At 49.1% G+C, this 12,174-nt stretch overlaps 4 protein-coding genes across 4 annotated transcripts; 2 read left to right on the top strand and 2 right to left on the bottom strand.

Annotated features, from left to right (window-relative positions):
• Positions 1-2,176: 2,176 nt before the first annotated feature.
• Positions 2,177-4,300, bottom strand: BO88DRAFT_440191 (Mo25 family protein). Its single transcript, XM_025709766.1, has 5 exons — positions 3,957-4,300; positions 3,801-3,861; positions 3,214-3,689; positions 2,885-3,157; positions 2,177-2,817 (listed from the first exon to the last, which is right to left on the bottom strand). Exons 1-5 carry the CDS (start codon positions 4,059-4,061, stop codon positions 2,578-2,580), a joined length of 1,155 nt encoding a protein of 384 aa, XP_025568622.1. The 5' UTR covers positions 4,062-4,300; the 3' UTR covers positions 2,177-2,577.
• Positions 4,301-4,483: 183 nt separating this feature from the next.
• Positions 4,484-6,691, top strand: BO88DRAFT_400498 (protein arginine methyltransferase RmtB). The gene is made up of 4 exons (XM_025705588.1): positions 4,484-4,934; positions 5,068-5,481; positions 5,542-5,779; positions 5,845-6,691. Exons 1-4 carry the CDS (start codon positions 4,697-4,699, stop codon positions 6,593-6,595), a joined length of 1,641 nt encoding a protein of 546 aa, XP_025568621.1. The 5' UTR covers positions 4,484-4,696; the 3' UTR covers positions 6,596-6,691.
• On the bottom strand, positions 6,692-8,045 carry BO88DRAFT_23739 (uncharacterized protein). Its single transcript, XM_025702106.1, has 2 exons — positions 7,894-8,045; positions 6,692-7,833 (listed from the first exon to the last, which is right to left on the bottom strand). Exons 1-2 carry the CDS (start codon positions 7,899-7,901, stop codon positions 6,789-6,791), a joined length of 1,053 nt encoding a protein of 350 aa, XP_025568620.1. The 5' UTR covers positions 7,902-8,045; the 3' UTR covers positions 6,692-6,788.
• A 61-nt stretch (positions 8,046-8,106) lies between these two features.
• On the top strand, positions 8,107-11,237 carry BO88DRAFT_483835 (AAA family ATPase SEC18). The gene is made up of 4 exons (XM_025712248.1): positions 8,107-8,503; positions 8,563-8,715; positions 8,769-9,081; positions 9,133-11,237. The coding sequence occupies exons 1-4, from the start codon at positions 8,382-8,384 to the stop codon at positions 10,996-10,998; spliced, it is 2,454 nt and encodes an 817-aa protein (XP_025568619.1). The 5' UTR covers positions 8,107-8,381; the 3' UTR covers positions 10,999-11,237.
• The last annotated feature ends 937 nt before the right edge of the window (positions 11,238-12,174 follow it).

Raw genomic sequence — 12,174 nt, 5'->3', positions numbered from 1 at the left:
TATCCTGGCATCGCTTGCGCCTTAACTCGAGGGAGGTGGAATACTTTCTGGACGGAGCTGCGAAGGGCTTTTGAGCCTTCTGGACGAGCCGGACGAGACGGTGGTGCACGCCGGTTTAACCAAGGGGGGGCGAGGGCGCGAGCGAAGGAGGGAGGGACAGGAAGGGAGGCGGGGAGCGTAGCAGGACTGTAGCCACAAAGGAACGGATGTGAGAACTGGGATTCTGGCACGAAAAAAGGGTCACGGATTGCGATTGATTAAGATTTGAAAATTGAGAATTATTAGGATTAAGATTAAACGGTCACACGACGGAAAATGAACGACACTGGAGGGAAGAGGTCTCTTGCGCAGCGAACCATGGCCCCCAAAATGGTTGCGAGGAACGAAGGCGGACGAGCAAAAGGGAAAGACGGAGGAGGGAAGAAGAATGGCTGGACCGCGGCAAAAAAAAAAAAAAAATAAAATAAAATAAAGAGAGTGAGAGAGCGTCAGTCAACTCAGTCAGTCAAGTCAGAGCCAGACTTGGCAAAGATGATAGCTTGCAAATAATAATGATGAAAAAGCAAGAATAATGAAAAGTATAAAAAAAACAAAAAAAATGGTAGGATGGTCGGAGAAAAGACGATGGGTGAGAGAGTTGGAAGGAGAGAAAGAGAGAAGGATTCAAGGAATGTGGTCACAATGAGGTGTATCTTTCTCTTTTGTTTTTTCGCAATGAGTTGGAGAATGAGGAAGCGGAAAGTGGAATGGAGAATCTCACCCTCCCGTTGATTTTGTATTGGTCGAAAGGAGTGTCTACTTGGAGTAGTAGCAGTAGGAGTAGTAGGAGTAGTTGTGGTGGTGGTTGTTCCTGAACAGTAGAAATAGTAGTAGTTATCACTAACTAGTATCCTACCATAAGTCAGCCCTGAGAATTGATTACCTCCTCTTGTAAATTCCCGTTACTAACGCAAGAGAAAAAAAAATCGATTATACTAGAAAATCAAGAACGAGGAGGAGGACGACGACAATAACGTCTCCTTCTTGTCTTCAACCAACTCCAAAGGCAAGGATCACAAAGGGGGGCCTGCGATCCACTATAGTATAATTAATTTAGTATCATTTAATTCCTCGGGAGGGCCACGCAGCAGTGGATCTTCACACGGTTAAATTTACGTTGGACTTGCCAGAATTTTGATAATAATAGAAATGGATACACTGCTAGTATCTAGTCTATCTAGCAAGTGACTCCATTCAATCCATTGGTACAGGAACTGAAGTGGGAGAGAGGGGGAGATTTATTTTCTATTATTATTATAATCATCTCCTCCTATCTTTACTTACCATCATATGCGATCGGGGGATTTGGAGGGGGGAGGGTAAGAGCATAATTCATCCCACGCCCAACAGGCAACGTAACGGTTTGTTTGTTGGGCCGGCTTTTATTATTATTACTCCAGGAGTTCAAAACTACTAGTGTGCTACTACTGACTAGTCACGGATTTGACTGTTTGACGGGTTGATCTTCTTCTTCTTCCTTCCCCCTCGTTTTGCGCACAAACCACCGAGAATGAAACTGGAAATTGGGGCTCTTCTCTTACTTACTCCTCCTCCCCTCGCCTATTATGAGAGAAGCATTACTTCCTACTTACTACAGTAACTTCTGATAGAGTTTCATTCCTACTATCTACAGACTTTCGTGCCTAGTTGCTTTTCTTACCCTCCTTTTGCGTTTGGAATTTTGGGGCTTGTAAATTTTCTTATTTATTTTTTATTTTTCCCTTCTATTCTCGGCTCGGTAGGGGATAGCGTCGGCTTCCTCCCTACTCCTAGTAGAACTACTAACCTTCTAGGTTGCGAGATAGACAGCAGGAGTGGATGATACTGACCCGGCCGAGGAAAGGGGAAACGTCAAGTCTCTCACTATTTTTCCCTACTAGACACTGTACACTAAACTACTAGCAGTGGCTTCGCTTCCCTCCCCCTTGACAGAGGGGGGGTTCGCTCAGGTGAAGAATTCAATCAAGTCTGTGTGAAATCCTCCGTCCTTTGTCTACTGCAATCCTACAATATTATATGCATGGATGATGATCTTACAGTTCCCGGTTTGTATTTCCAGGATCTCTACAGAAGCATCTACTACTAGTAGTATCCCGTAAACACTCTGGTCCACTTCCATGATTTGCCTACTGACTTTATTTACATCCGGCGTTACTTACATGCAAGGACTACTGCCCTTAGGGGCGATTCTTTATTCTCGTGCACTTCTTCTTTCTGCCCTTCTCCTTCGGCCAGCTTTCAGGCTTTTCTCAGAATAAAAAAAATAAAATCAAACCCTAATTCTTGTCCCCTTTCTTTCCCTTTAGATGGTGACAACCCACTGTAAAACTCCGAGAAGGCTAGAAACCAGCTTGCCTTCAATGCAAACAAACGGCACCGCGGCCTAGCGTGCCCCCAGTGCACACGGCCCTCCGACGCAGACCCGCACTTGGTCGACATAGGAAAAGCAGGGGTAAAAAGCATATTGGCACGGGAGGATCGATAGATTGGCCGTTCCCCTGCCAATGGTCGCAGCTTAATTCTTGATTCACGCGGCCTTCAGGCCACTGCTGCCGTGTTGATGCCGGAGCGAGACGCTTCGCGCGCGGACCGTGCTGGCTCAATCGGCTCCTTGGGAAGAAGCTCAATCTGGCGCACCAGGAAACTCTTCTCATCCGTAAATTGATCGTCGTCCGTCCGGTCCTCTAGGAACCTCGGTAAGAATTTCAACAGCCGATCACGGTTGTTGATCAGGATCCGCTGCACCGCAACCGATTTATTGGGGTTCGCAACAAACACCTGTAATGTAATAACGGTCAGTGGCCTGGGTCCTTGCAGCGGACCAAGCTAGAAGTTGCCCACATACCTTGAACACGTGGAAGCCCTCATACTGGACCATCTTTCGGTCGTCCCGCAGCAGTTTCATACACAGCTTGAGGTTCTCCCCACTCTCCACATAGGCCATCATCACATTGTAGTTGGTTCGGTCCAGAAGGATCTCTCCTAGTAGCTTGATGCTTTGTCGTTTAGTGACATACGAGCTGGACTGTACAAGTACCTCGTTGAATTTGGCGAAGAAGAGGTCAAAGTTTGTGGCTAGATAGCCCGTAACGATGGACTTATGGCGGGTCAAGATCTCCTGCAGATTATTTAGCTTCCAGGACGGCATGGTTTGAAAAGCTAACGAGCGCTCACCCTAAACGTTGTGAAAGAGTCGGCACTCAGTTCGAAGCTCCCTCGGTCGATCCAGTAAAAGAACCTCCAGAATATGCCATTGCCCTCTTGAGGCACGCCCGGCTGCACCTCCGTCAGTCGAATCGCTGGCTCCCCCTCTTCCGACTGATCATAGAGGATGATCGCCGCGATAACATCAAACTTCAGCGCTTCTCGCAAGATAGTGCCGCATGGCATGGCACTTTGGCTATGTTCGTAGCCCTTGCACAGTTCGATGATAATTTCGGGTCGTTTGTGAACAATGTAGGAAATGACAGGAGGGTCTGCATGGCTTGCATTGACGGGTTTGAAACGGAGGATGTGAGAGAAGATAGTTTGTGTGTCTTTTCGAGCTTCGAAGGGCAGACGATGAAGCCCTTGGGCTAGTTCGTAGAGCAAGTCTTCCTGCAGGGTAGCCTGCACTAATGCTTGGACTTGTTCAGGGGACACCTCAATCTCTAAGAGGTAAGATCACATTAGTCGACGTTCATTCCGAAGCCCATCTGGCGCCCCTGCACTTGTTCTGGGAGAAAAAGGGCCATTGGTAAGGGTTCATGCATGAGACATACCTTGAGTACCCTGGACAATGAGCTTCATCTGAGATAGTTGCTTCGCCAGATCATCTTCGACCTATCGGGGTACGGAATGGTCAGTACTCCTTTGTTTTGGAAGTTGCTTATCGGCAGCCGCAAATGTAAACATAACAACAGATCGGAGCGACGAACCTTGGCAGTGGTTGGCGATTCTCGAAGCCTCACCAAGAGTTCCTTGATTGATCTGGCAATGTCCGAAGGCTGGCGGGACCGACCGCGGTTGAAGAAGAAGGCCATGGTTGTTGTTTGTATTGGCAACAAAACCAAAACAGGGAGGGAGTGAAGGCGGAGGGGATAGTCGCTCCTCGCGGGCAGCACACTAGCTATAGGGACATGTAAGGGAAAGCAGGTCAAACAAACAGAGTGTCACAGACTCTCTGCAGCTGCAACGGTAATAACAGTGGTTTTCAAGGGGGGGTAATCTGGCAGGCGAGCAAGAGGGGATCGTTTGGTCTGGAAAGCAGTGAGGGAAGCGGTGACGCTGTTGTTGGCGGGGAAGCCGATGGCCTCAGGCTGTTATCGCAGTTCTGGGCCCGTCAGGTGGATAAACATTTGGAACAAATCAACCCAATCCAGTCCCAAGCCGGCGGGGCTGCCTTTTCCGAGAATTTTCTAATTTTTTCCCCTCGATTATTTGACTTTTTTTCTCCGGCGGGAATCTCGACTGAACCCCTCCTCCTCAGGTACTTCCATACCGAATTCTGTCGGCAGCAACCATTAGCTCCGACATTCTCTTCTTTTTCTTCTTGATATCTAGTGACAGTGTCTTTGATTCAATCTCATTTGGTTGTCGCTTAGATACCATACTATACCAGTCCCGCTCCTACGAAAAATAACCGTCTCAATTGGTTCTGTTTCCCCGCAGTTGCGCCATGTCTGCTTCCGCTCTCCCCTCTGAGCGTCTGCCCAGAGACGATGATACACGCTCCGTCTCTTCCGATAGCTCGGATGTAAGCAACGAGGAAGGATGGGAAGATGTCGAGCCCGATGATGATACCCAGCCCGTCGTGGGCTTGTTCTCCGAGAAGGTTTACCCCGACGTGCGGGCCATGCTCAAGGAGACCAAAGACAAGTACAACTTTGACCTGCGGAGGATTCAAAAGGAGCTCGGTGTGTAGTCAATTGTACTTGGATTTAGCATTCGCTATTTCCCTCTGCTGCTCAAGCCCGGACGATTGTCTGTTGGACGATGCATATGATATGAACTATGGCTAACCTATCTCTGCTTGTGTTTCGCTATCAGACCTGGACTTCTTGGGTACTATCAAGTTGGTCAATTATGTCCGAACTCAGGTGAAAGAAGGCAACATGTCTCCCGACGTCTCTTCCGCCGACAAATTCGAGGACGATGTTTATCTGAAGCCCGTGCTGGAGGATGATGCCCTTCTCTACAGTCTGGATGACATTGAGGACGAAACGCCCGAGACAACCGGTGGTTCTGACGCTGAAAGACGCGTGATTGAACTCCAGGAAGACCTAGAACGCCTGCAGACCCAGTTCTCCGAGTATAGAGAGGCCGTACAGAAGTCTATGGAAGAGCAATTGACCAAGGAGGATGAGAAGCTCGGCTCTACCCTCAGTGCTGCGTCCGCACAAAAGGCCGCTAACAGGGTCGAAGAAATTGACGCGGACTACTTCACTTCTTACGCCTACAACGGTATGATGTCCTTGATCCTGGGGCTGCTTGGTTTCTAATGCTAACGTGCTGCCCATCTAGGAATCCACGAGTCCATGCTCAAGGACACCATCCGCACTGATTCCTACCGCGACTTCGTATATGAGAACAAGCACGTGTTCAAGGATAAGGTTGTCCTCGATGTTGGCTGCGGAACTGGCATTTTGTCCATGTTCTGCGCGAAGGCCGGTGCAAAGAAGGTTATCTCGGTCGATAATTCCAACATTATCGATAGAGCCAAGGAAATCATCTACGAGAATGGATTCGGTGATGTCATAACGTATGTTTCGCAATATCTTGTTTTCTTCTAGTTGCGTGACTGACAGCTGATGCCTAAACTTCTAGGTGCATTCGCGGTAAAATTGAGGAAGTCACGCTGCCAGTTCAGCAAGTTGACATCATTATCTCCGAATGGATGGGCTACGGTCTACTGTTCGAGGCCATGTTTGACTCGGTCATTTACGCTCGGGACCGGTATCTCGCCCCGGGAGGACTCATGGTTCCCTCGCACGCTACACTCCGTGTCGCTCCCTTTGCCGACCCTGACTTCATCGCAAACCACATCTCATTCTGGAAGAGTGTGTACGGCTTCAATATGAGCAGCATGCTGACTGGTATCTATGATGAGGCTCTGGTTCGTGTCGTGGAGCCATCATCGATTCCTGGCCAATCTGCCGTTTTCCTTCCCCTTCCTCTACATACCATCACTGTTGAGGAGCTGTCGTTCTTGAAGGAATTCCAGGTCACTCTTACCGAGGACATTGATGCGCTGGACGGTTTTGCTATCTGGTTCGATATCTTTTTCATGCCTTCGAGGGACTCACCCATTGCCGACGACGCTGTTCCGTCCGAAATGCAGAAGAAGGGTATAGTCGCTTTCACTACGGGACCTTATGGTAAAGAGACGCACTGGCAGCAGAGTATCCTTCTCATCGACCATGAGAAGAGAAAGGGCGTTCCCTTGAAGAAGGGCCAGACCATCACTGGAAAGGTCGGCTACCAAAAGAAGTCGGAGAAGTCCCGCTCCTTGGATATTACCATCGAATGGGATAGCCAGGATGGTGAGAAGGGTTCCCAGAAGTGGGGTCTGCAATAAGTTGCAGGTCTCGTTGCAGACTCATCTCCAGTTTAAGTAGATAGATAGTCTTCAAAATGCGTTAGTCATAGACAAGGCTCGCTACCTGCCTCCATCGACTAAGAGTACGACTCAACGAATGTAGCTTTAGACCGTGTACTAGAGAGTTGTAAGCTGCCCATGAAGCTCTGGTGTGAGTGCGAAGTTGAACCATTCAACGTCTCGATCGGGAGTCTTCGTCATGGCGTCTGGATTCCCTGTGTCGGTGGTGTCGATCATGATGAGAACGATGAGACCGCGAACCAGAATGAGAGGTTCGTCGATGCGAACGATCTCGACTTCTATCTCTACGATGCCGATGGTGTCGATGGGATCTTCCATCCTTGTCATCTCGACGCCTATCCGGGGAAGCATCGAGTCTGAAGCCTTCGATGCTATCCTGCGATGGCGACCTCCTACTGCGATGAGAAGATCGATGCTTCTCCGAAGCCTTCAAAGCTTCCAGCTCTCGACTTCGTTCCTCATTCCACTTTTTCCTCTCCTGCTCAACCGTCTTCAACTGGCGGACGCCCTTTCTCATCGCCGCGAGCGGGTCATTTGCATCCATCCGGGCCTTCTCCCTTTCTCTCCTTAATGGGTCCTCATTTCCCCAGACGTCCTTGCTTGGCATGGATTCAGCTGCTGCGCCCTCGCGGTGCGAAGACGAATACCAAGGGTTTTGGCCAACAGATTGTCGAAACCCAGCCGCATTAGAGAATCGCATCGTGTATTGGTCTTCGAGCTCTCGCTTTTTCTCTTTCGTCTCCTTTTCCGCCTCTGCATTCTTTTCCACGGGCTTGCGCTTCGCCTCTGAAGGAAACAGATCAATGTGACCAGTACTATCATGAAGTGGCGCATCGCTTGACCGAGCTGCGGCTTGCTGCGCCCGTCTATCCAGCGCCAACTGTGCATCCTCTTGTGCAAATCTAATGTCTCTATCCGTGTCATCCTCTCCCGCTAAGCGCCTTCTCTTTCTAAATCGGCCTGCATCTTCTGTATGACTTTTCCTTTCTTGTGGGCGGGCGGACGGCGCTGGGGGCGGCGGAGGTGGTGTTGAAGGCCGTTCGCCGCGGAGTATCTGGATCCTTCGTTCAGCATCAGCTTCTTGCATGAGACGCTCATCCTCCTCTTCTTGGGCTTTGGCCTGAGCCTCGTCGCGCCGAACGCGCTCGATGTTCGCTGGGTTGTAGACGTTCCATGACTTCTTGCCGAGGAGGTGACTGCAAAAGGACACTGTAAGTACTCAGGCATGCTATACAGGGGGAAGCGGGCATACTGACAGAGGCATCTTTAAGGTATGGAAATGTAATGAACCGGTGGGAATGGAGGTGTCAGTTCTCCCTCCGGGGTGCGTGAACGAGAAGCAGCGTCATCCAGACCGGTCGGCGAAGACGGAGGTGGGCGGACCGACCGATGGGGCCGGAACCCTGGGTACCTTACCTACGGTCCATGTGTCGCGGGCGCTGGAGCTTCCCCCCCCATCCAATGTGAGACCGCCACCTCTCATTACTCTTCTTTCTTTCCATCCTCTACCTCACTTCTATTCCATATACTCAGCTGCCTATACTCAACATCACTTTTTGCTTGCGTACTCATATACTATCTAGTCATAATCTGGTCATTTGAGTACTTGGCCTCAAGGCAACAGCTGCTGGCAGCATCGCTTCGCCACGTTCAACCAGCCTATACATACCCTGTTCTTGTCTGGGAACTCATTGCATTTCCTTCCTAATTCGCAACTCGAAGTCATCATCTATCTGACCTGAAGATGTTCAATCGCAACAACTACCCTTCCGTCCCTAATCCTTTCGGCTCCCGCCCCTCTCGAGGCGACGGTTATACCAACCCAGCTCAAGGACAAACCCCCTACCCCTCCAGGTCGGGCGCAAGGTATGGGCCTCACACGGCACCATAATGAAACAACAGTGGTTGATATGCTTGGTAATTAGTCCCGCAGGATATGGAGCGCCACCCCAGTATACCGGAAGACCGCCGCAAATGCCTCCGAGAAACCCCGTTGGAGAGAAGCCCGTGAGCTCAGGCCGATCATGGACGCTGCGTCCTGCCAAGAGCCCGGATAATACGTATACATTCGGGAACTTGTACGTTCAAGTGTGGTCGCTGCCTTGGTTGCCCTTCTTCTAACTGTGTCTAGGGTTGCTGTTTCCGCCCAGGAATTCCCACCCTCCCGCGATGGACACGATCTCCTCCTACTCATCAACGGTCTCTACGTCTTCTCTGCGCGCCCTCTGGATGGGTTCCCACCGGGACAAATCAGCATGTCTGATCCTCAGCGGACATGGGCTGGCGTCGCTTTCACGGATACCGTTTCGGTGCAAATCTACGACCCCTTCAGTCAGGGCGGACAGGCCTACGTCGGTTCTACAGATATTGAGGTTGGGTTTGCTGGGAAGAAGCGGGTCGAGACTCCATATGATCAAGATGAGCTGGCAAGTGTGGTGATCAGGGTACTTTTTCCCATCCCCGGTGGAAGAAAGAGCAGCAACTGATCTGTACAGAACTTCGAAAACCAAATCTTTGCCCCCGGCCAAAAGATTTTGATGGATCATCGAAGCATCCCACTTCTGTTGACCGTCAAAACCGTTCAGAGAGTCGATCTATCCTCTGAGAATGCCAGCGGTGGCAGTGTCGAGACGGATCCTACGGCGCGGGGTATTCTCACCAGGCACTCCCAGATTACATTCTTCAAGGATGCTAGTACTGGTATCAACCTGAAGCCCTCGAACCGCCGACCGGCGGCGAACTCCATCATCCAACCTGACTTCAAGTTCGAGAACATGGGCATTGGCGGTCTTGATTCCGAATTCAGTACTATCTTCCGTCGTGCGTTCGCGTCCCGTATCTTCCCTCCGGGGTTGGTGGAGAAACTGGGACTTCAGCACGTCAAGGGTATCCTGCTTTATGGTCCTCCCGGAACGGGTAAAACCTTGATTGCTCGTCAGATCGGAAAGATGCTCAATGCCCGGGAGCCCAAGGTCATCAACGGACCCGAAGTGCTTAACAAGTATGTTGGTCAGTCCGAAGAAAACATTCGGAAAATGTTCGCAGACGCCGAGAAGGAATACAAAGAAAAGGGAGATGAAAGTGGTCTTCACATCATCATCTTTGATGAACTGGACGCTGTCTGCAAGCAGCGTGGCAGTGGAGCTGGAGGTGGTACTGGTGTTGGTGACAGTGTGGTGAACCAGCTGCTCTCGAAGCTGGATGGTGTGGATCAGCTTAACAATATCCTACTCATTGGAATGACCAACAGAAAGGACATGATTGATGAGGCACTGTTGCGTCCTGGTCGTCTTGAAGTTCATATGGAGATCTCTCTTCCTGATGAGAAAGGCCGCGCCCAGATTCTTAAGATTCACACGCAAAAGATGCGGGATAACGACGTCATGGATGATGATGTCGACCTGGCTGAGCTGGCCCTGATGACCAAGAATTTCTCTGGTGCTGAAATATCTGGTCTTGTGAAGTCCGCATCTTCTTTCGCATTCTCCCGGCATATCAAGGCGGGCACGACAGCCAGCATCAGCGACGATGTCGTGAACATGAAGGTCAACCGGTCCGACTTCCACCATGCGCTCGAAGAGGTCACACCTGCGTTTGGTGTCTCTGAAGAAGAGCTTTCTAGTCGTATTCAACATGGCATCACACACTTTTCGCCCGTGATCAATGAAATCCTCAAGGAGGGCGGCCTGTTCGTCAAGCAAGTTGCTGAGGATGAATCCTCACCTTTGTTCTCGGTGTTGCTACATGGTCCCACTGCAAGTGGCAAAACGGCTCTCGCGGCTCGAATTGCTATAGACTCTGGATTCCCCTTCATTAAGTTGATCAGTCCCGAAGACATGGGAGGCTTCAGCGAAACGGCCAAGGTTCAGCGCATTATCAAAGTCTTCGACGATGCTTATAAGAGTCGCACAAGTGTTGTCGTCATCGATAATCTCGAGAAGCTCATTGAGTGGGTTCCTGTCGGCCCTCGCTTCAGCAACACAATCTTGCAGACTCTGCAGGCCGTGTTGAGGAAACATCCTAACAAGGGTCGCCGGCTCTTGATCATAGCAACCACTACGCAGAGATTTGTGATGAAACAGCTTGATTTGTTCAGCTCCTTTGATGCCGATATCATGGTTCCAAATGTGATGACATACGATGAGCTCAAGCACATCTTGGAGCATTCTGGCGCATTCAACGAGCAGGAAATTGGCCAGGCACTGGCAGGCATTGGCAGTATATCCGATGACGGCACCATTGGAGTTGGTGTGAAGAAGATCTTCAGTGGGATTCAGACGGCTAAGAAAGACGTGGATAAGGTTGGTCGCTTCGTGCAGGTTATCAACAACGCTATCGAGGCAGAGCGTTCTGGTGTTTAGGGAGCGTCTGCTCTTTCTCAAGGTCTGGGACCATCTTAAGATTGTCGCTACGTTGGCTATTCGCTTGTAAGCTTATTTTAGATGTTAAACTTAAACAATAATATGGTTTTCTACTAGACATGGTGCACTACCAGATAGTGTTGTTCCTTGCAGCCGAGGCTTGCCGTGGTCCGAGCCTGGAGACTGTGCACCAGCTGATGGAGTCTTGGTGGCAGTGCGACGAGTCAATAGCGACAGGCGATTGTCGGATCATGTCGAAATTTACAAGGGCTTCAAATGCTTTCAATTGGGTTGCCGCTAAAAGCTCAACTGAATATATGGACCTATTCTCTTACTATTAAAAGCGACCCAACGCCTCTGCAGCTTAAGTCGAGTCGCTCGCTGCCCGCAGTGGCGTAAGAGTAGAATATCACGGAGGCCCTTCACCTCTTGTGACCAGATTCTGATTCAGATATTTTATTCTTATTCCTGCTTATAGACGACATTGATCATCTGGTACTGCGGTTTACTTTGTAGCTACTATTGATCGCGTGCGTGCAAAAGTTATTCTATCTGAACTCCATTAAGCTAGAAGTTAATAAACATTTGAAGGTAAAAACTATATGGTTATAATGATTGATGTAAAATACATATTCTAATGGCTAAATGTAGACATATTATGGTTGAAGGTAAAACTACGATCAGAAATATAAAACCTAGTAGTACGAAAGATCGGTTGATTTAATAGGATTACCAAGTGATAAAGATATATTACGTTTTGCACTATCAATTATATTCGAAAATATAGAATAATGTTTCGAAACATACAGAAAAAGATACTGTAAAAGGGAATGAGCTTTTGAGATCTAGCCTTAAATATAAATGACATTACCTTTCAGAGAACTTCCTTTTCAACGTAGCATTGAGGCTATAGTATTGATGCCTCCGGCTGTTGTAGACGCCTGTTCTCCCTGGAGTACCCTTCGAAGAAGATAATTGGAATGGTTAATGCTAGTATAGAGCCAAGCTAGGATATGTTGGTGGTACAGCATGTCAAAATGTCACACAATCAAGAACAGAACAATATCATCCTACATCTTACTTCTGTGACGATTCTGGCCCTCGCTTTAGCTGTAGGATGAGACTGCTTTGCAATGGTCTTTTTCCTTGCCTTTTTTTTTTTTTTTTTTTTTTTTT

Source organism: Aspergillus vadensis (genome assembly GCF_003184925.1).
Source record: "Aspergillus vadensis CBS 113365 unplaced genomic scaffold BO88scaffold_1, whole genome shotgun sequence".
NCBI classification, from domain to species: domain Eukaryota; kingdom Fungi; phylum Ascomycota; class Eurotiomycetes; order Eurotiales; family Aspergillaceae; genus Aspergillus; species Aspergillus vadensis.
The sequence above is the reverse complement of the archived record's forward strand: the minus strand, read 5'-3'. Positions and strand labels throughout refer to the sequence as shown.